Source organism: Lemur catta, chromosome 9 (genome assembly GCF_020740605.2).
Source record: "Lemur catta isolate mLemCat1 chromosome 9, mLemCat1.pri, whole genome shotgun sequence".
Classification (NCBI taxonomy): Eukaryota; Metazoa; Chordata; class Mammalia; order Primates; family Lemuridae; genus Lemur; species Lemur catta.
Genome location: NC_059136.1, coordinates 84556627 through 84581015, shown reverse-complemented (window position 1 = coordinate 84581015; position 24389 = coordinate 84556627). Strand labels below are relative to the sequence as shown.

The following is a 24389-nucleotide window of genomic DNA, read 5'->3' as shown; positions in this document are numbered from 1 at the left end:
AAATTCCTTTAGTCCCTATAAGAACTCCACCAGGTGGTTGTTATTATATTTTCATAGATTAGAGAAAATTGCCCAAATCACTGAGCTAGTAATGGTGGAATCAAAGCATGTCTGTCTTATTTTAGAGCCGCATTCTTTCAGCTAGGTCATGTTCTTAATTGCCAATTCTAACTGACTGAGGTCTGCTGCTTGGAGGGACACAGGGAAGGAGGCTAAGCCCCTGCCCAGTTATTCTGTCTGACACTGGTGGGAGTGAGAGGACTGGCATCTCATAAGAACCCAACACTTAGTAGAATGAGTGCGTTCGGAATAAGCCTCATTTCTAAGGGACTAAACTGGGAAGTTTTCCATTATACAAGGGTCTATATTTTGAGGGAGCTAAGGACACACTCTGCAAAAGGGCAGCTCCTGAAAACTGCATTTTGACAATACTTTTCCCTCTCCTCCTTTTTCTGCTGCAAATACACCAGCCGTGACTAATTTTCTCATTTCCCCCCTGGTACTTGCCTGCTTCTTTATTCTGTAAAAGGGCTTTCTTCTTTAAAATGACACCTTCCCTTTACTTGAAAGGTGAGTATCAGTGAAACACGGAGTGCAGCAGAAATGTATTCCCCTTGAGAGTGGCCAAGAAATGTATGACTGGCAGATTGGTAGGTTCTAGACAAGGACGGGACAGCTTTGACCAGCATGGACAGACGAAGGCAGGATCTGTGCTACTCATGTGAAAAGGATGAAACCTTTAACCAGACTCTTACCACTAACCATGGTTCCTATTTTAATGTTGGGAATGAAAAATATTCCTCAGTTTTCTGCTCTTACATCTGTATTTAAATTTTCAATGTTCAGGATTGAATCAACAGACTTAACTTGATTTTTATGTATTAAAGAAAAGAACCATTTCATTTTCTTTTGCAAATTACAGCTATAATGCACATATCTGTGCCTTTCTTTACTAGGTTTTCACTTACAGAAAAACGTGAGTCTCCCATTAGAGTCCTAATGGGCTCATCATTTTGCAGAATAAAACCTGTGGAAACCTTCTGATCTGAATCCCAATTAGTCCCCAACTTACCACACCATTTCACTTTCCAGTTACGATTGGCATCGACTCCTCGGCAGCGAAACCTTGAGTTCCTTGACCTTGTTTTTCTCCAAAATCGATCCTAGACATAATTAAGAAAACAGGTGCAGAGAAAAATACTTAAAAGGTTATTCGCATGCATTTTAGTAGCTCAATCAGGGAACAAGTCACACCACTGAGGGGAGAGTTCTTCTGTGAATAGACAAGCCCCGGGAGTGGGAAAAGGACTGGATTAGCAGTGGAGACCCAGGTTCATGCTCCAATTTCTGCCATGAATTTCCTGTCTCTTGTTTTCTCTTGGCCTCATTTCTTCACAGGCAAAATTGAATGGGTTGGATTAGATCAGCGGTTTTTTTTTTTTTTTTTTTACAATTTATTTGGAAAGAGAAGTATTTATTTACATGAAATCTTATGCAAAAGCCAAACAAAAACGAAATCAAATGGTTGGTGTTCTGATGGGGAAAGGAGTGAAGCCCTCTTTTGCATGTCTAGAATCACTCAGCTGACTGACCACCAAGCTTCCTTCCTGTTCTAGAAATCTGTGACTCTGTTTTCTATACTTATTCAGTCCTTCTTTCAATTGGATAGGCAAAGTAACTTACATTGGTCCAACTAAAATGGTATCCATCAACGTTAAACACAGGCATGATATAGAAATAGAGATGATTCAATATTTTTCTCATGGCTGGGTCACTTCTATATGTTAGAAGAGCCTAAAAGACAAAGGTGACATTTTTCTTATAAATTGGTCCCCAAAAAAGTGTGAGAAATTCTTTCTACCCATGAGAAATAGCAAATACTGTGGGTTAAAAAGTAATAAGCTAGCATGAGCTGTACTCTTGGACATTACACATTCTCTGTTAAGACTTTTGTGTGAATTAAACTCATTATTACCAATAACTTTTTAGCCAAGCTGTCAAAACAGATTAATTGGGCAGCTTCTTACACTATTTCAGATCTGGCTAAATTTTTAGGGTGATTAAGAAAGTAACAATATAGATATGCTTTTGTATAACCAGCTCTTTTTAGATTCCATTCAATTCTGGAAAAAATAATTACCTAAATCTATTTGATAGTCTTACATGATACATCATAGCACATACTAGTTATATGTCACTTAATTGTTTATGTCTAGTTGGTACCAGCCTCAAGCCTTGGAACTTACTGCATAGAGACTCTGTTCTTTTCTCTTTACCTTTCTATAAAACATTTAATGGACAATAGAACATCTTGGTCATCTTTATTGTTGCTCCTTTGAAGTCTTGCTCTTGTGATTGAGTTTCACTTCTCTTGTGTCTGACCCCAAGTCTGAGGATTCGCACTATAGATTAGCCTCAAATAGCAAAGTGTTATGTGCTAAGTTGAGAATATAGACATTTTGAAATACCATTCCTATAGAATGAACTTTTTAACAAGTTCTTTTTGATGCATGTTTGTATACATATAGAATATCTTGGAGGAACACATAGGAAACTTGTAACAGTGGCTGCCTCTCTGCTGGGGGACTGGGGGACAACGTGTGGTTAGGAGAATTACTTTTCATTTTACAACTGTTTGGATTCTTTGAATTCTTACCATATTAAAAACACAATTCCAAAATAAATTTTTTAAATAAAATCACTATATTGAGGTAGGACTGACATATAAAAAGGTGTACGTATTTAATCTATACAACTTTATGGATTTCAAGATAAGTATATACCTGCAAAACCATTACCAAAATCTATGCCATAAACATATCTGTCACCTCCATCCAAAAAGTTTCCTCCTGTCCTCTTTATTTATCACCATTATTATTTTTTGTGATAAGAACACTTAACATAAGCTCTAGCCTCTTAGCAATTTTTAAGTATACAATATAGTATTGTTAACTATAAGCACCTTGCTGTACAGTAGTTCTCTAGGACTTTTTAACTCATATTAAATAGAACCGAAACTTTGTACTTCCCTTCCTCCCCCCCCAAAAAAACATTCTTAAATTATGTATATACGGCCTTGGAAAATTAAGTCCTTAAAATTTCAATCCTCTTTTACATCATCTAGTTAAGTTGGATTTCTGAACCCATCATAGCATCATTTTGTATTTATATGGTGAGAATTCTATTCATAAAGAGCAAGGCAATCATACAATTGGTTAGAAACTATCGCTAAATTAGAAATAATGTTGAAAACGTAGGGGTATACTCAAGAACATAAGAGTTAAATACAATTTTATTACATATAATTTAAATAACTATGACATTAACACAAACTGACAAACATTAATATAATTTTCTTGTTCTCTTTTTGTTTAAGGTTCAATTATAATTGTTGGCCAAACTAACTTCAATAGAATTTTCATGTATGCTTGAATTTCTATTAACTGTCTAATGCTTCCAACGAGGGGGAAATCCCTAGTATGTGATCAATTTTACAAGTCCTGAAATTTTGTTTTCCTATAATAAGTGGAGATTCCCCAATGCTTGGTGGAAGTCCTCTGCTGGGATGGCGGGGCAGAGCTACATGGTTGGCTGTTGGCTATGTTCCTTTCTTAAAGTTCCTCAGCTGTGGCTTTCCATGCCACTCTCAGAGAAAGAGAAAAGAGATAGCAAGAGAAAGGAGCTGGGACAACAAGGCGTGAAAGAAGGGGTAGGAAAAAGCCATGGTAATTTCTCTCCCTGCCTTCCTAGCATTGGGGACCATAGCTTTTTCGTCTCCATCCAAGCTGGGAAAGTATCATCTTTCCCAAGCAAAGATCACGTTAGTATTAATACCTACATGGCCGTCTGTGCTACAGACCTGCATGGGAATATTCTCATCCCACTGTCTTCTCCAGTGCAAATGATCACCATAGTTTTATACTTAAAAGAATATTGCTAACTTCCTTTTAAAAAACTACAACATATTTTAAGCAAGTAGAAAAAATACAGAGAAGTCTGCCCCTCAACACATCTTGCCATATTTATCAAATCTTTTTTTAAAAACTGAGACATTATAGATAAAACAAAAGCCCCTCTCCCCATTTTTAATCACTCCCTCCCTGATCCCACTTTACCCCCTCCACCAAGGTAATCCCTATCCTAAGTTTGACATTATTATTCTCATGCATGATTATGTGTGTTGGTACATATATATGGATTTGTGAACAATATATAATATTGTGTGTATGCTTTAAAATATTATGCAAATGAGATCATGATGTGTTAATCTGCAGTCTGCTTCCCCCATTATATTTCTGAAATTTATTAAGTTGAAGATTTACTCATTTTAACTGCTAAATGGTATTCCATTATAGGTAAATACAAAATATATTGATCCCTTATTTTGTTGATGGACAGTTAGGTTGTATTTCATATTTCACTGTTACAATATTGCAACGAACATTCTTGCACATTTCTCCTAGACATATGTGAGAGTTTCTTTGTAATATATATCTAGGAACGGATTTGTTGGGTCATAGATTTACATGCCTTCAACTTTACTAAACGTTGTCATTTTTTTTTCTCTAAATCAGTAAACATGCCCATCTGCAGTGAATGAGAGTGAATTAACATGCTACCTCTGTCAAATAACAAGTTTCCATTTGTGGGTGGAATTGTATTAATGTACTTAGGTCTATATCCATTCACCAACCCCACACCATGGTTTATATAGAATCTGATGAATCTAGTAGGATGTATCTCCCCATGTTGTTTCAGTTCAAAATTATCCAAGATAATTTTTGACCCTTCTCTCTGCACATTAATTTTGGAATCAAGGTTGATCACATCAAAGATGTGATCTTCTGTTTTTTATTTAGGTGGTTGTTTTTGTCATTAATGGATGTTGAATTTTAGCAAATGATTTTTCTTCATGTACTGACATAATCATTTGGTGGTTGTTATAAATGTCAGTAAATAATTTTCTATTATTAAACCATCCTTGTATTCCTGGGATAAGCCCATTGGTTATGATATGTAGTCTTAACATATTGGCTGGATTCAGGTTGCTAATATAGTCATGTGCCACATAATGACATTGTGGTCAACGATGAACTGCATATATGATGGTGGTTCCATAAATTATAATGGAGCATGTATATAAACCTGAAATATGCACTTGATATTGGCATTGCAGGGAATATGGTATAGGGAAAATGGCATAGGGAAAATGATATTCAACAATAGTGCTGGGACATTTGGTTTTTCATATATATATATATATATATATATACACATATATATATATACACATATATATATACCATCTAGGTTTGTATAAGTATACTCTATCATGTTCACACAATAATGAAATTGCCAAATGACACATTTTCCAGAAAGTATCCCTGTCATCAAGTGACATGACTGTATTTACATCTACCTTCCTACCTGAGATAGTCCTATAATTTCCTTATTTTGTGCTTGTCTGGTTTTGGTATCAGAGTTATATTACCCTATTGTGATTTGGTGGGTATTTTAAAACAAAGTATTTGTAGAGTATTTTTAATGTATTTGAATTATTAGTTCTCTGAATGGTAGAATTCAGCTCTAAAACCATCAAGTCCTATAGCAGAAATTTACAGAAAATAAAGGTACAATAGGAAAAATATATCTTTGCTTTCTGTCCTATTGATTTTTGCTCTTTATCATTTTTTTGTTGTTGTTGACTCTTGTTCTTTTTCTAATTTCGTGAGTTGAAAGCTTGGCTCACTAATGTGGAGATTTTATTCTTTTTTTCAATTTTTTTTTATTTTCCTCTTTTTCTCCTTTTGCCTCATTTATTATCCTTAATCTTTTTAAATATATTTATTTAAAACTATAAATTCCTCTTCAGTACTACTTTAGTTTCATTTTATGTCTGGATGTATAGTAGCTTTGTTGCCATGCAGTTCTAAATATTGAAACAGTTGATTTAAATGAGTTATTTATAAGTGTTTGTTTTTAAATATGTGAGCTTTTTAAAGATATATTTTTTGTAAATGATTTCTAATAACTGCCTTACAGCTAGAGAATGTGGTCTATGCAGTATAGATTCTTTGATATTTGTTGAGCCTTGCTTTGTGCCCTAGTATTATATATAGTCAATTTTTATGAATGTTCCAACTGTGCTTGAAAAGAATATGCATTATCTAATTGTTGGGTAGGGATTCTACATGTGTTCATTAGATTAAGTTTACTATGTTGTTTATATCATCTATATTCTTACTTAAACACTGAGAATTGTGGTAAAAACACATTGTTATCTGGGGTTTATCACTTTTTCTTATGTCCTGTCAACTTTTTGTTTTATTTATTTAGAGGCCATTAACATCACTTAAAAACCTTCATTTCTAAACAATATATTAATCAAAGAAGCTGTTCATAGTATTCTATTCTGGAATGGATTTAATTTTTAAGACTTGCCAGCATGCGTTCTTCCTCTGACAAACACGCAGAGCATCATTATATTGCATATGCTATATTTGTGATTTTTATAACTCTCTAAGAATTGTAGCTATTCCCCATCTGGTCAGACAAAGCAAGAATGATCACGAAGTGATGACTGTTAAATACCGAATAGGACGTTTGCATGAATGCTTTAAATAATAGGACAGAGATCATTTCTCTTTTATGGTTTAGGTGGGGGTTTCTAGAAAAAACATGACCATATGTCTATTTCCTATTGTTCTGACATATAATAACCATAAATAACATAAGGGTGTGCTTTTCTTCTGATGTGTAGAACTCTTTTTATCAATCCATACACACCAGCCATACACATAGAAAAAGAGATGCCTACTAATCAGGTTGCATCTGGACCTACCTTAAAAGTTTAATTTCTTGATTACTATTGTTGTTTATGAAGACTTAAGAAGTCCTGGTCTGATGGCCAGTCACAAAACAATGCACCACACGCCTCAGTGTGGCAGTCCCTAGGTATTGCATCCCTTCACTTCAATTTATTTTAAAAATGCTTCACCACAACTGATTTTGATCTTCCATGAAAAGATATTAAAGTTTTGAGTATTACCTCTTACCAGGCAAATGATATGTTTGGTACTATGTTAGGGCATTTCTGAAGTTAATTAAGGAAGAAAAAGAATTAATCTATTTGGTATTCACCATCTACCAGGACTATTTTGGCTTTTTCATACACATACACATGTCATATATCCAAATTCAGCAAATAAACTTTGGTTAAAATAGAAGACAAATTTTGCCATTACTAAAGTGTTTGTGTGGTATGACAGAGTTAGGTAGAAGAGTTCCCTCCTTTTCACTGTTATTTGGTTGGATGTGGCTTTCTTAGAGCTCATGACAACCTGGAATGTGAGGGTCATTTTTTTGAGGATTGTTGTTAATGGCTTTTAAAAGGTAGCATTTAGACATTCCTCTGTTTTTGTTTTCCTTCTAGAGGCACTGCAGAGGACCTAAAAATAATAACCACACATCCAATGAAGGGCACACTGGGAGAACTAAGCATGTTACAGCTAAGGCAAAAAGAAGGGTACAGCCATCAACTAGATGAAGAATTGCCTCATCTGGACTGGACCGGAGTAAAATTATTTAGGATGGAAAAACATTGTTGTACCAAAGTGGGTGCATCTGTACATGAAAGGGGTATTTCAAATTCAATACCAGAAGAACAAAGTAAAGCAGGGGAGAGTTTCAGGAAAATTAGAAAAAAAAGGAGCCTAAACTATAAAGATAGTTGATGTCTATCAATTAGAAGAGCTCATTTAATAAAAATGGTCAACTAAATACTAGTTTGAAAGCAAGATCTACAAAAGGTTCCATGAATGAAGGATGAAGAACTGAAAATCAAATGTTGTGAATCTTGTAAATTCTAGTTACTTTTATACTTAATTTATACTTGGAACCACCCACAGTGACTAATCTAACAGGGCAGATGAAGACCAAAAAATGCTATTAATCTGCATTTTCTAGTAAGAGATACAGATAAATATTTAAAATGTTTTGTGTAACCAGGAAGAATATACTATTAGATGCATGTCTACCCTTTTTCACATTTATATCATTTCACATTCCTAGAACTTTTATACTGAAATAGACTAATAACAATGATTACTTGTATTTACTCATGAGATGAAACCAGGACCAACTTTAGCATTATTAAGATCTACTACATAAGAACCTTTTATCTACCAAAAAAGAAAGTACAGGTGTCCTCACTGTGCATGGCTCTGAAATACACAAATTTCAGCTATCACGGTTTAGTTAAATAACAAGTCCTCCCACAGTGAAAATTTTAGTTTCCACTGCTAGATCTTCAGTTTCAAATCACTATGTAAATAACAGATGTGCATCAAGATCTGGGACCAATTACACCATTTCTTTGAAAGTCTGTCAGTGGTGATTGGTCCCTGTGTCTCTTAACCAGTTTACACACAGACAGCAAAGTGTGTTGCTGTGTTGTGTCCTTGTTTCCCAGTGATAAATCTATAAGATATTTCACAAAAATGGATGATGGAAAGAGGAAATTGTCCAGTTAAGATGAAAGTGAAGCAAAGAAATGAAAAGTGATAACACTGGAGGTGAAATCTGAACCAAATGTAAATGGAGTTTAGAACAAATAGCTGACTGGGAATGTTGACACGGCCACCATTCAGCTTCAGATACGCAGCAGAGGAACCAGTGAAGACAAATCTACCCACACACATGAGGAAAGTGGTTGTGATGAAAAGGATGATGTTCCAGAAGAGACGCCAGCAGCACTTCACAGTGAAGGGACTCTCAGAGATATTTCATGACATTGGAAGTACAAGGGAAAAAATATTGAAAGTTGATACAACTAAGAAAGGAGTATGTCAAGGCAAATTTTTATAGCAGATACTGATTTCACGTTGTAAGTTATACAGAGAAGAAGGCAAGCATAATCCGAATTTGATAAGGTTTGTTTTACAAACAAATGAGACATTTTGAGTCTCAATATTTCTCATGATTTAAATGACAGCATACTAAATATTATTTTTACCATTTTAAAATCATTTATATATTCATAACTGAGAGTAGGAGAGTTTTTAATATTTTAATAAAAATCTGTAAGGGTCACAGAACAAATGATTTCTCTCATTGAGAACTAAGATCGCTCTGTCCTAGCGTGGTCCCTGTTATAGTTGAGTGCTACGGTGGAAAGCGAGCACTGCCTATGTAAACAATGGCCAGAACATTATCTCTATTATCTAGATAGGGGAGTGCAGTGGATGCAATGGATTTCAATTTAATTAAATGGAAACAAAACATATATTAATATAGATCCTGCTATGTGTGAGACATTATAAATTTGATAGAAGGGGAGAGAGATAGGTTGGAGGATATAGAGGATTAAAGAGAAGATTGGAGAGAGTGAGGATGGGAGATTACAGGGAGCTAAAGGGACCCAAGGGCCAGGAGAAAGCAAATCAGAATACTGTAATTACTTGGAATGTCAGTGAACAAAGTCAGACAACTTAAAAAATGGGGATCATTTTCATATGATGAGCTGGTTCCCATTATGTAGTTAAGAACAAAGCTATATTTGCTTACTCAGCTGAACTTATTATTAATAGATATTTGATCTGGGCTTGGTAAACCTCTCAGTTACTTCTTTATTCCCTGGCTTTTGGCACATTTTATACATGCAATTTAAGTTCTCTCTTTTTAAAAATATTTACTTTTAGTGATATATTTCTTAACCAAAACTTTGTTTCACCCTTATATTTGAGGGTTTATATTATATTTTTACTTTTAATAAGCAGCAAGACATAATGAGACTGAAAGAGATGATAATCCAAAAGGAATATTCCCTGGAAAGCTGTTTGTTGGATCCTGGGAGAAAGAACCTTCCCATTCCGGAAAGACTTTCCAGTTAGAGGACTTCGGCAACCAGAGCTCCAAGTCTTCCTTAGAGCTCTGTCCTATGCCTACAACCCACCATAGCCTTCAAATATTACTACTTGCCCTGCCTGGACAATAACTCGCTTCTCTGAAGGTCTCCTATTCCTATTTTTGGGTATTTGAATCATCTTCATAGTACATCTGAATCACATGCCAGTTTTTGGCACTTAGGATCAGCCATCACTGCGGTGCCAAGTGTAGATGGGTGGATATGTGCGAAGGAGATGGTTTTCCAGTGTAATCAAGCTGTGCCCGAAAGGTGAGGTTTCACGTTCTGTAGACAGCAGAGGAGTACTGTGGCTCATCTGGGGAAGTAAGGATGCTTTAGTGTTTCTTTTTCTTTTCTTTTTTGTGCTGCTGTATCAGGACCAATTTAGATCCACCTGTATATTACACATCTTCAATGTCTGCAAGAACTTTCCATTTCAGGACATTTTAGTCCCAATCATTTTTTTTTTTTTTTCACAAACTCTTGCTTTATCTTTGGTCTGTCACTGAGTTAGATGGAATTCAACCACTGATTCTAAAATACCTGTAGGGATATATGACTCAAACATAACTGAGTTTAGTTTGACAATGAAATGTATTCAGTTTTCTCTGGGTTAAATTTATTTTTAAAATATAGTCATTTTCGGTCCTGTTTAATATGGAAAATATGGAAAATTCAGAAAAGCATAAAGAAGAAAATAAAAACCATCCCTGATCCTATCTTCTTTTAGCATTTGGTATATTTTTCATGTACATGTATTTCAGATATAGAGTTTACAAAATTAAAATTATAAAATGATGCTCATACTGTGTTTGATTTTGATATAGCAGCATGTCATGAACAGTTTCCTTCATAAATAAATACCTCATTAAAATATATTTATGTAGTCTGGGCTAGCAATCATTTCCTTTATGCCTCCCGTCTTTGCTTTTATGCTTGGAAATGTCTTTCTCACTTGGAAATCAAATAAGTATTTCCCTTAGTTACTTTCTAAATATTATATGAATAACTCTGGTTGAATTTGTCCCAGGATTGTAGAATTATTTGAGGAAAAATTTAAGTGCTATGCTTAACCCTGGGCCAATAAACACCAGCCATGGCTTGAGATACTCAATCTGGGAGATTGACAATTTCAAACTCACAAAGTGAACAAAGCCCAAATTGCCTCATTGGACTGGAGGTGATTTTAAAAAACGAAGCAAATGCTGTTCCATGTGCACTGGCAATAAAGAATTAAACTGGCCTCTCCACAATTAAAAAAACAAAAAGATATAAAAGTGGACTGCTACTGAAAATTACTTGGCAACCCTATGTGTAAATATTACTCCCCCTGAGTTTGTATCAGGATCTCAATGGCTAACTGCTACAACTTCAGCCCCTTTTCTTGTCTATTCGTATCAGATGATGTCATTCAGATTAGAAAAGTACTTACAAATAACTTTGTTATGGTGGACAAAACCACTGGAATTTACTCCTGGTTGTCTGCTGCCCAAATTAGGCCTGTGAACCAGGTATTCATTCATTTGGCTGCTTGCTCTGTCTCTCCCCTTTCATTGGAGAGCATGTCATTCTTTCTGGTCATGAGACTCAAGTTGCATGACAGCACAGTTTTTTTTTTTTTGAGACAGAGTCTCACTTTGTTGCCTGGGCTAGAGTGAGTGCCGTGGCGTCAGCCTAGCTCACAGCAACCTCAAACTCCTGGGCTTAAGCGATCCTACTGCCTCAGCCTCCCGAGTATCTGGGACTACAGGCATGCACCACCATGCCTGGCTAATTTTTTCTATATATATTTTTAGTTGTCCAGATAATTTTTATGTCTATTTTCAGTAGAGACGGGGTCTCGCTCAGGCTGGTCCCGAACTCCTGACCTCGAGCGATCCACCCGCCTCAGCCTCCCAGAGGGCTAGGATTACAGGCGTGAGCCACCGCGCCCGGCCGACAGCACAGTTTTTGATTGTCCCTCTCCTCTACTCCAATATTCACAGTGCCCTAACAGTGCCTGGCCTGGTGCATTGTAAACATTTAATAATTACTTGTTGAATAAATCAATCATTTCCCCTGCTTTGGGTGCTTTGAGTGCTTCCCTTCAAAGTAATGGTACTACCAACACTTCAACAACACCATTGCTGTCTTGGGCATCTTGTCATCTCTGACCCACCCTCCTCTTTCATTCTCACATCAAGCCAATCCTCCATTCATAAAGACTTCCTCCACTCGTGCCTTCCTCTGCATGTGTGTCACATCCACCCAGGAGAATGGTAAACGCATTGAGGAAAGGGTGGATGTCTTGTGCCCTATAGTGCACAGTACTGGTGCCATGACAGGACTTACTATGCTGCCTTCACATAAAAAGAAGTGCTTACTAAGCATTTGGAAGAATGAATGAATAAGTGATTTTTTTCCCTTTCAACCTTCTTACATGCTTTCTTTACCTTCTATTCCTACATCCACTCCTGCCCATGTGTAGATTTCTGCCCCCAAAACTTCTAGCTAGTTGCCCTCACTCTGGGCTTTTCCTTCTTCCTTTCATCCATATATCATTGTCTTTCATCTTTAAACACCCTGACAATGACATGTGGTTTTCACTATTTATCAGTGTTTTCTCATTTTATTAATACTTTATTGGACCAAACTCTACTTGGCTTCTAAGGCTTATTACAATTCTTCCGTCACTTTCATATTGTATTAGAATCTGCTCACACAGAATATAGGCTATCATCTTGCTAATCTACAATCACGTACATACCACGTCTACTCCCACATTCGTCCTTTCTCTTTCTTAGAACACTTGTGTTTCTCTGATGAAATTCCAACTTCTCAGTCAAGGCCTAACTTGAGACTCACTTCTTCTACAAAACTTCTATAACGCTTGTCTTTTTCAAGTCTTCATGGCTTTTTCTGATTCCTTAATTCCTTCAGATACTATCATCAGTATAATTTAGCCTCCAAAGACACATTATTTTATGTGTTTTCCTGCACATATTTTCCTCAAATAGAATGTAGACTCCTTAAGTGCAGGGACCATGACTTATGCTTCTGCTAACCCCCATAACTCAAGCAGAGTGTTGAAAATGTAGCGATCAACAAGAATTTGTTGAACTGATTAATACAGCTGTCTTCTAAGGAAGCTGTACTTAATCCTAATTTTTAAAATAACAGCTTTTTGAGGCTATAATTCACACACCTTATAATCTATTCTTTTAAAATGTACAATTCAGTGGTTTTTAGTGTATTTACAGGGCTGTGCAACCATTACTATTATAATTTTATAATGTTTTCATCATGCAAAAAAGAGACCTCATACCTTTATCAATCCCCCAACTCTTTCATCTTCCCTGGCCACAGGCAACCACTAATCTACTTTCTGTTTGTATAAATGTACCTATTTTGGACATTGCATAATATGGAATCAGTTTGTACACGATCTTTTGTGACTGACTTCTTTCATTTAGCATGTTTTTAAGGTTCATTGATGTTGTAGCATGTATCAGTACTTCATTTCGTTTTTACTGAGATATAATATAAAACTCATCATTTTATAGTGTACAGTTCAGTGGTTTTTAGTATATTTGCAGTGTTGCACAACCATCATCACTATCTAATTCTAGAACATTTCCATCACCCCAAAAAGAGCCTGGTAATAGTCCCAACTTCCCTCTCCCCCAATCCTCTGGCAACCACTAATCTACTTCCTATTTCTTTGGATTTGCCTATTTTGGGCATTTCAAGTAAATGGAATGATACATATGTGACCTTTTGTGTCTGTGCCTTATCTCACTTAGCATAATGTTTTCAAGGTTCATCAGTGTTGTGGCTTGTATGGGTACTTCATTCCTTTTATGGCTGAATAATATTCTATTGTATGGATATGTGTATACCACATTGAAAAAAATGTATTCATCAGTTGATGGACACTTTTTGGATATTATAACACTGCTGTGAACCTTCATTTGCAAGTTTCTGTGCAGATATATGTTTTCAGTTCTCTTGGGTATGTACATAAGTATACACACAGAAGTGGAATTTTTGGGTTATATGGCAACTCTATGGTTAACTTTTTGAGGAATAGCCAAACTGTTTTAAACCCTATTTTGAACTTGGTAGTTTCCTTTACTTTTAATTTTTAAGTCCATTGCTTTTAAGTTTTGTTAGTGTCCCTCTTCATAAGTGTCTACTTGTTGTCTATGTTCTTTGTCCCCTGTGCTCTGTCCATTCTCAGGTTTAAGTCTCTTACTGTCCAGTAAATAGTACCTGCTTACCTTTGCAGAAAGGAAACCTCCAAGTTCTGCATATTTATCTCTGTTTACTTCTCTATGTATCTACTCTAGTTTTCTTTCTTTTGTGAATTTAGGGTTGTATCATCTCTCTTGGTCCATGACAAATTTAAGGAAACCTTATTGCCAAAAGGGAGTATTTCTTAAAGCTCCTTTTTAGTTTTATGGTGGAGCATCTGTAGTACACATTTCAGTAGTAAGTTCATCATGTCAATGATCCTCTTCCTGCTCTCCCATCAAAACCCCATGATACCATTAATATGATACAACAACAGCGATGGTGCTGCTAACCTAGAATAAGCAAGCATTCAACAAGAGAAAGATTTTGCAATCAAAGTGTACCTGCTTACATTTTTATATCTATAAAAAATGTATGATGTGAATATTAGGAAATAAAAAGAGGTAGCAAGTATTGAAATTAGAAAAGTGATGGCTCTATATTTTTCAACATAATTCAATGATCATCAATTTGTGAAAACCACATCAGCAGGGAAGTGAGAGCAGGGATGAAATTGCCTCGGTTTCTCTAGGTAAGAGATGGTTCTCTAGGTTCCAAAGAGAACAGAAACTAGGGCTATGGAGCCTGGCTATTATTTTTACAATGAACTTTTTATTTTGGATAAATGTAGATCCACGTGTAATTACAAGAAGTAATACAAAGAGATACCATGTACCCTTTACCCATTTTCCCCCAGTGGTAACATCTTACAGAACTGTAGCATAACATCACAATCAGGGTGTTGGCATTGATGCAGTGAAGATACACAACATTTCCATCACCACGAGGATCCTTCGTGTTGCATTTTTATAGCCACAACCAACTCCTCCAACCTCCACCCCTTCCTTAGCCCTGAGCAACCACTAATCTGTTCTCTATTCCCATAATTCTGTCATTTCAAGAATAACTTATCAATGAAATAATACAGTAGGCATCTGTTTGGGATTGGCTTTTTTCACGCAGCATAATTCTCTAGAGACTTATCCAGGTTGTTGTGTGAATCAATAGTTGGTTTCTTTTTACTGTTGAGTAGTTTTTTGTGGTATGGATGTACTACAGTTTATTTAACCATTTGCCTGTTGATGGGTACCTGGGTTGTTTCCAGTTTTTGGCTATTATAAATAAAGCTGCTATAAACATTTGTGCACAGGTTTTTGAGTGAACATAAGTTTTAATTTTTCTGGGATAAATGCCAGGAGTACAATTACTCGGTCACATGGTAGTTGTATGCTAAAAGAGACTGCCAACAATTTTTCAAGAATAGCTTTACTGTTTTGCATTCACACCTGCAATGTACAAATGACCTGGTTTCCTGCATCTTCCCTGGCATTTGGTGATATATGCCCATATATGTATAGATCCACCTATAGATCTATAGACATAGATCTATTTATATATAACTAATTTTAGCCATTCTGATAGGTGTATAGTGACAGCTCATTTTGGCTCTAATTTAAATATCCCTAATGACATCTTTCTGCCTGTGCCTCTTTGCCGTCTGTATATATACACTTTGGTGAAATGTCTCTTCATGTCTTTTGTCCATTTTCTAACAGGATTGCTTGCTTTTTTAAGTAAAGTTTTGAGTTTATATATTCCAAATATGGATCTTTTATTAGATATGTGGTTCACATACATTTTCTACTGGTTTATAGCTTATCTTTTTCATCCTCTTAACAAGGTCTTTCACAGGCAATGGTTTTGAATTTTGATTAAGTTTGATAAGGTACAATTAATTTATCAACTTTTCTTTATATGGAGCATGCTTTTGGTGTCAAATCTAAGAACACTTTGCCCTAGCTTTAGATCTTGAAGATTTTCTCTTATGCTTTTTCTCCCTAAAAGTTTTATAGATTTACAATTTTACATTTAAATTCATGATCCATTTTGAGTTAGTTTTTATATAAGGTCTAGATCTAGACTTAGGTTGAGGCTCATTTTTTTTTTTGCCTATGGATATCCAATGGCTCTAGCAGCATTTGTTGAAAAGGCTGTTTTTCCTTCACTGAATTGCTTTTGCATCTTTGTCAAAAATCAGTTGGAAATATTTACATGGATCTATTTCTAGGTTCTCTATCTGTTCCATTTATCTGTGTCTATCCCTGTACCAATACCACAAACTCTTAGTTATTGTAGGTATATGATATTCTTGACATTGGGTAGTATGAATCCTCCCTCCTTCTTCATTCTTTTTCAAAATAGTTTTAGCTCTCCTACTTTCTTTGAATTTCCATATAACTTTTAGAATAATCTTGTCTATATCTACAAAAAAGCTTGCTGGAATTTTGATAGCAATTGTGTTAAATCTATGTATCAATTTGGGAGAATTACCATCTTTACTATAGTAAGTCTTCTAATCCATGAATATGCTAAGCCTCTCTACTTACTTACATTTTCTTTATTTCATCAGCATTTTGTAGTTTTCAGCATATAAGTCCTGTATTTGTTTTGTTAGATTTACAGCTAAGTATTTTACTTTTTTGAGTGATTGTATATGATATTGTATTTTTAAAATTTCAGCATCCATGTGTTCATTACTATTACATAGAAATACAATTGATTTTGTGTGTTTATCTTGTATCCTGTGACCTCGCTGAATTCACTAGTTCTACAGAATTTTTCTGCAGATTACTTGGGATCTTCTTTATAGATAATCATGTCTTCTGCAAACAGGGATAATTTTATTTATTCCTTTTCAATCTGTTTGCCTTTTATTTCCTTTTCTTGTCTGACTGCACTGGCTAGGACTTCCAGCACTATGTCAATGTCACTTAAGAGTGGTGAGAATGGACATTCTTGCCTTGTTCCTGATCTTAGGGAGAAAGCATTCAGTTGTCTACTGTTAATTATAATGTTGGCGGTATGTTTTTGTAGATATTTGTAAAAAAGTTGAAGAAGTTCTCATCTATTTCCATTTTATGAGTTTTGATCATGAATGTGTGTTGAATTTTGTTAAATGCTTCATCTGCATCAATTGATAAGATCATATAATTTTTCTTCCTTGGCTTTTAATACAGTGGATTGCATGGATTAGCTTTTGCTTATTGAACTAGGCTGGCATCCCTGAAATAAATCTCATTTGGTTTATTGGTCCTGGTGTATAATTCTTTCTATAGATTGCTAAATTCTATTTGCTAGTATTTTGTTAAGGATTTCTACATCATTTTTAAGAAAGATACTGGTCTGAGTTTCCTTTTCATGTCTCTGTCTTGTTTGGTGTCAGGCTTCATAAAATGAATTGGAAGTGTTCCCTCGTCTTCTATTTTCTGAAAGGGATTGAATTGGTGTTCATTCTTCTTTGAACATTTGGTAGAATTCTCCAGTGAAACCTTCCAGGCCTTAAGATTCCTTTTGGGGGAATTTAAAAATCATAAATTCAATATTCTTAATAGTTACAGGGATATTCAGATTATCTATTTCATAATACATGAGTTGTAACAGTTTGTATTTTCAATTAATTCGTTCATTTTGTCTAAGTTGTAAAATTTATATGTGTTATTCATTGTATGCTCTTGCTGTTCCTTTGCTATCACAGGTTTTATAGCAATATTCCATTTCATTCTTGATATTGGTAATTTGCATCCACTGTCTTTTTTTCTTTGTCTCTCCTGCTAGATCTTTGTCAATTTTATTTATCTTTTCAATGAACCAGCTCTTTGTTTTATTGATTTTCTCCTAAGATTTTCCATTTTTAAGTTCATTGATTTCTGCTCTTATTATTTCTTTCCTTCTGCTTGCTTAGGGTTTATTTTCTAATTCTTTTTCTTCCTTGAGGGAAGAACTTACATTATCGTTTTGAGACCTTTCATCTTTTCTAATGCATACATTTAGTGCTATAAATTTTCCTGTCAGCATTGCTTTAGCCATACCCCACAAATGTTATTTTTTCTTTTCTTTCTTTTTTTTGAGACAGGGTCTTGCTCTTGCTCAGGCTGGTCTCAAACTCCTGAGCTCAAGCAATCCTCCTTCCTTGGTCTCCCAAAGTGCTAGGATTACAGGCGTGAGCCACCACTCCCAGCTGATAGGTTGTATTTTCATTTTCATCCAGTTCAAATGTATGTTTTTATTTCCCTTGAGATTTAATCTTTGACCCATGGATCATTTAGAAGTGTGTTTAATGTCCAAGTGTTTGGAGATTTTCCTGTTGTCTTTCTGCTGTCAATTTCTAGTTTGATTTCATTGTGGTTAGAGATCATACTTTAATTTTTTTACATTTGTTGAGATCTGGTTTTTGGCTGAGGATATGGTTTATCTTAGTATATGTTTCATAGGCACTTGGGAAGAATGTGTATTCTGCTGTTGTTGGGTGGAGTCTCTTAGATCCTATTGGTTGATAGTGTTTTTGAGTTCTGTTATATCCTTGCTGATTTTCTAATTGCTCTCTTTATGTTCCTTATTTAAAAATATGAAATTGCTGATACCAATACTAATTAGTTGATTTTATTAAGTGTTTATTATATGCCAAACACTCTGTTAAATCTTTTCTGCGCATTGTATCATTTAGTCCTCCCAGTAACCCGATGTGTCACACACTATCATTACCCTCATTTTGTTGATGGTCAGAGAGGTTAAGTGACTTGCCACCAAGATCCCACAGTTAGTAAGTAGCAGAGCTGACATTTCAGTCCAGGGCTGTCTGACTTCTAACTGTGTGCATGTAATCCCTATGTAATCTGCTTCTCCAATAGGATCCCAGAAGTGCTGATACATTTTCTTCCAGTTCCTATGTGGGTAAGGATGCAAATATTACAGTGGTGGCTATAGGAAGAGTCCTACCAATGTGTGACAGGCAGCCTCTACGGTGGTCCCCCGTGACTCCTGCCTCTTGGTATTTGTGCCCTGTGTGATCCCTTCCCCCTGAGTATGGGCTAGACCTGGTGATTCACTTCCAACGGACAGAATATGGCAAAAGTGATAGAAAGTCATTTCTCAGATTAGGTTACAAAAAAACTGTGGGCCTGTTCTTTCTTGTTCTCTCCTTCACCCGCTCTGAGGGAAGCCAGGTACCATGTTTTGAGTTGCCCTAGGGACAGACCTATGTGTCAATGAACTGATGTCTCTGGCCCACAGCCAGCGAGGCCCACCAACAGCCACATGAATGAGCTTGGGAACATCCTACCCCACTCAAGCCACATGTCCTCATCCCTGGGGTTCCAGCTGACACCTCGACTATAGCCTTGTGACAGACTCTGAGTCACAGGCACCCTGCTAAGCTACACCTGGATTGCTGACCCACAGAAACTGAGATAATATATGTTTGTTGTTTTAAGCTGTTGAGTTTTGGGTAAAAGCACCCAAGAAAGGGAGAAAGCAACAGGAGAAAGACAGACTTTATGCTTCTGATGACACCTGTGGCTGAAACTCCAAGAAAGTCAAGAGATGATAGAAACTACTGACAATTGGGCGGGGGAGAGAAAAAAGGACCTCAGTCCTGTTCACCGTGTGTCTCTCTGGGAGGATATCACCCCACGTTATTCTTATGTGCCAGCAGAGGACAGCTGGCATGCATCAGCCGAGAAAGGGCGCGACACAGCATTCTGGAGTCTCTTGGGCTCCTGGGAGGCAGCGGTTCCATGATACTCCCAGAGGGGACATAGAAATTAGATGAGTGCAGAGCCTAGGAGCCAGTCCTGGGACTTCTGTGGTGAGAGGGGAGGTGACCCTGTGGAAAGGGCACTGCCTGGAGCCCCTCCTGGATCAGCCACCCCTGGAATGCTGAGGATTTAACAAAGGGACCAAGTTAGTGTGAAAGAGACGATGTACCAATGCTTGGCAGATGTAAGGCTATTTAAATCCCTGACAACCCCATCCTCCCTGTCCCCACTGCCACCGTTAATGGAAATGGGGTCTTTGAAGAAAGATGAAAACATTATTTTTTACAAGCATGCCATATTGACTTTCTGCCACTGCTACCACATGGCTGTCATATGTTGACAGCCCAAATGCTCCCATAAAGACACTGGGGTGAGTGATCTGTAGGCCTCCTTTTCCACATTTCTGGTTGCTGCTTTAGTCATGTGGGAAATGCATGGGTAAAGTGGAGAGGCGAGTGCCAGTCATGACTGGTGAGAGAGAAAGAGGTGCAGAGAGGGTAGCAGAGGCTCAGGAATGGCCTGACTCATCTGCACATGTGAAGACGGCCTGGCACAGGGGGGAGGAGGGTGGGGAGGGAAGTCTTTCCTTACTCATCTTTGTGGAAATGGACCCTAATCTTAATTGATGCTTCTTGTTCTTGCTCCAAAATCAACTGCCCTTAATTGATGGTCATTGTACCTGCCTCTTCCTTTTCCTGTGGTTACACTGTCTTTCTCTTTCTTGGAATTTTAGTTCAGATCACAGGGCTGTTGTACATGGCTGTACAGGTTGTGCACTGCAAAAATCCAGATGGTACCGTCCATACCCTGTCAGATGATTTGACAAGTCTTTCCAAATCATTACCACTGAATTCTCCTCATTCCCATTCATTAACAAATATTTGAAAATCTATTAAGAGCCAGGTGTTGTTCTGCATGTTGGGGATCTGGAAGTGAACAAGATGGACAGAGTCTTCCCTTGGAGTTGGTGCAGGAATAAGACTGATGGTAACTGAAAGAATGGCCTTGTTAATAAACTAGCTAACAGAGAAAGTTTCTGTTTCTTCTGTTTTCTATCAAACAGAGAAGTAAGAGGAATAAACTCACAGCACATAATTGCCCCTTTGAAGAAAAAACATAACATATTTGCCCTTTTGTCTAATCAGCCACCTGGGATTCAACTCATTGTCTTTAAGATTAAAATTGTCTTATTCGAGAGTTTGTTTTCACAGCCTTGAAGAGCCCTAAGCAGACAACAGTGGTGCAAGCTCTGCGCCTCAGCTCCTGCCAGGACCACATTTCCAGGACCCTGATAAGCCAGCCTCACAGAGGAAAGAAAAAAAGGAAGGAAAGACGGCTGCTAGCTGCTCCTATTATCAGTCTGCAGCAAAGGAAAAAAAGCGCCTTTTACCCTTTAAAAACACCAAGCTGCTTTTCCTCAGCTGCCCAGCACTTCCTTTCTTTCTTCATCTGCTGTGGCCTCTCCTTCTTCCTCCTCTCTCTTTTTCTCTTTCTATTCTCTCTTTTCTCTCTCTCTCTTTCCCTTCCCTCTCCCTACCTCCCTCTCTTTCTCTGAAAAAGCAAAATAAATTTTTTACTTCTTTGTCTCCTAATCTTTGTGTTAAGAAGTCTTTCTCTACCTGCTTATGAATTCACTCCCTAACAGTAACCACATAAACAAGGTAGGTTTAGATATTGTAAAGTAGAAGCTGCACATATTGCAAAGGGTAATGAGGTAACACTTTCGCTGGAATATTTGGGAGATACATTCTTACCTCCTTCATCAATACACAGGGCCATAAACAATAGATGTTCCACACTTAACCATTTTCTTTCTTTTCTTTTTTTCCCTCAAATATTAAAACAGCAAATAATATATTGCTATGTATACATCAGACATTTGATACAAGGTAATAGAATTAATTTCTTGTTAGCTTTTGCATTTGTCACAGCAGGATAAAACAGTGTTTTACGAGAATGAGAATTACTCAATAAACTGAGTAGGAATAGTTAGAAAATTTTATTACGTAATAATTATGAAATTAAGGATTTTTTTGTGGGTTTGGTAGTGACTGAGAGACAGATTTTGTAAACTTAGTACATCTTTGACATTTGTGAGGTATAATTTCTAAGACCTAGGAGAGTCTTCAAAGTCCACAAATTCTACTAGGGCACATAATTTCTCCCAAAACACAGTGAAACATATTAAACAACTGATATATTTAAATATCCTTTGTTTTCTTAGTAATTTTCTATAAGTGAAGGACTAAAGAAATTTGTAGGGTTATTTTCTGGCTAAGACACATCCTTTCCTTAGATTTTTTCACTTTCATTACTAGTGGTTGGTTTTCTTTCAAGAGTTTTTTTTTTTTTTTAAACTGTAAGTGAAGGTTAAAAAAACAACTCATGAAAGTGAAAGTATGTAATATACTTGACAATGAATAGAAAAATATTAGAACATATTAAAGTGTTGGCCCAAAAGTTTGGCCCACTCTTAGGATAGGGACCCACTCAGTACACTAGCTCAGAGGACTCATGATTCAAACGAAGTGTTCAGAAAATGAGAAATCAGAATCATCAACTATTAGGGTTACTGAAAAATAACTGAAACTGAGGATATTAAATCCACAGATGCTGACGGTCTTTTGGCATCTAAATTACAGACTTATACCAGGAGGCCACAATGCAATCACTGTTCACCTCTTTACTATTATAGCATAAGTGAGATCATTTTGAGGGGGAAAGGCAGGTGATACAGAACCGAATATGATAAAAGAAATTGCTCTGGAACACCATGACTTGGATTTTTAGTTGTCTGCCATCTACCTGCTGCTATAGTTGGTTCCTAATTTGTCACAAATTCATAAAGCCTCTGAACCTCAGGTTCTTTCTCTGTAATGAGGGCTGTCAATTCCCACTTCCAAGGGCGGAGGTTAGGAGAATCTGAGCCAGGGTTGGGAGAGGTGTTCGTAAACATGAAAGCAGCCCACAAAATCAAGGCTTTATCATCATTCAATCAGGTATCACCGGCTTTAAAATCTTGCTTTGTTCCTGGAGCCGAATGAAAACACATGGAAGTACTGACTGGCTGAAACGGACATTGTGTAAAAGGTTTAACTTACTTCTTTTACAAACCACTGACAAAAGGCAGGACCGATCCATTCTCTGGCATGAATACCGCAGTCTATCCAGACAGCGCTTTTGTAAGGTCGTGATCTTCTGCCCAGCTGAAAACAAGAGTATTCACAGTAACCAACTCAGGCTTTTATTTTTGGATTCACTGACCAGCATAATTTTATAAGGTTCCAGCGTAATTCTTCACTATAGTTTTGTTCATTAGGAAATACATAAAAAAGATAAAGAGATTTCTTATCTACTTCAGAAGTCCAGCCTTGTTTATGTAGAAATAATAAAATTATTCCCCTAATTTATAATAAAAGAAATAGAAAATACAAAAGGAAAAGGGAAATCCCTAAAGTAGGAAGGATTTCTTTTCCATTTTAATATATTAATAATATGTGACTGTTAAGTAAAAAGCTAAATTTTCCCCGTCCCCCCTGCTTTTCTCTCTCTCTCTTTACCCCAAGGAATATTTCTTAAAGAAATAGCTATGTTTTATAGGTGGATAAATTCTAACTTTATTGCACCACAAAATGGAAACATAAAACAACTTGATTTGTAGAATCAAGGGACAGATTTTTCTTTACAACTCTACTATCTGTATTATTTTTAACCTAGTTTCTAACCCAGTAATCAATAGGTAGCTCTTGATATTATATTCATAGGGGATCTAGTTTTCATCTATTCATTAATTCACTCAACTAATATTTCAGGAAATCCTTTCTAATGTCAGACAGTGTGCTCGGTACAGGAGATTGAAAGATGAAAGGACAAGGAATTTACAAGCCAGTGGGGAGGGCAGACGTGTAAGCAATCCATCAACCATTATGATGTGAATATCCGTAAGTTACTGTGGAAACACAGAGTGTTGTGTTGAATTTTCCTGGAGAATGAATGAAAGTTTCTCAGAAGAAGAGTGCTGGAGTACTTGAGCAAGACTTGCAGCATGTCTGGCAGACAAGTTGGAGGAAGGCATCTCAAGCTTGCAAGAGAATCTGAGCACATCATATTTGAGAAACTGTTTCTGCCATCTGAGGGAGGCATGACAGATGAAGCTGGACACGGAAGTCCCTGGGTACAAGATAAAAGGAATAAGAGGTACCAGATAAGAGGAATTTAGGATGATGCTCATGTTTCTGAACTGGGAGGAGAGAGGTGCCATTCTGAGTCTGAGGCACTTTTGTGAATACACAGGTGAGAATGTCAAGTAGGCAATGATGGATGAATTTAAGGCCCCAGAGAGTGGACCCCACTGGATACAAAGGTCTGGGATGATTGCTGAAACTGTGGCACAGATGTGCCCATCTAGAGAGGGTTTCTGGTATGAAAGCAGAGCTGAGGATAGTCCTGGGGATTGATTATCATACCCTAAGGAAAGGACAGGACAAGAGGAGCCAGTGAACAAGAACAAGATATGAGTGGCCAGAGACAGGAGGAAGGTCAACTAGGAGTCATTGCTGAACTTAGAAGTTTCAGAGGTGTGTTGCGGCAAAGGCTGGGCAAAGTCGGAACGGGAAGTG

At 36.7% G+C, this 24389-nt stretch overlaps 1 protein-coding gene across 1 annotated transcript in view; it reads right to left on the bottom strand.

Moving 5' to 3' along the window:
* Positions 1 to 24389, bottom strand: part of CPA6 (carboxypeptidase A6) — a 266163-nt gene that overhangs the window by 48994 nt on the left and 192780 nt on the right. The window contains exons 6-8 of the mRNA XM_045560547.1: positions 22872 to 22976; positions 1684 to 1794; positions 1073 to 1163 (exon numbers count right to left, since the gene is read on the bottom strand). Of these exons, the coding sequence (XP_045416503.1) occupies positions 1073 to 1163; positions 1684 to 1794; positions 22872 to 22976 (307 nt within the window). The remainder of the gene's footprint in view (positions 1 to 1072; positions 1164 to 1683; positions 1795 to 22871; positions 22977 to 24389) is intronic.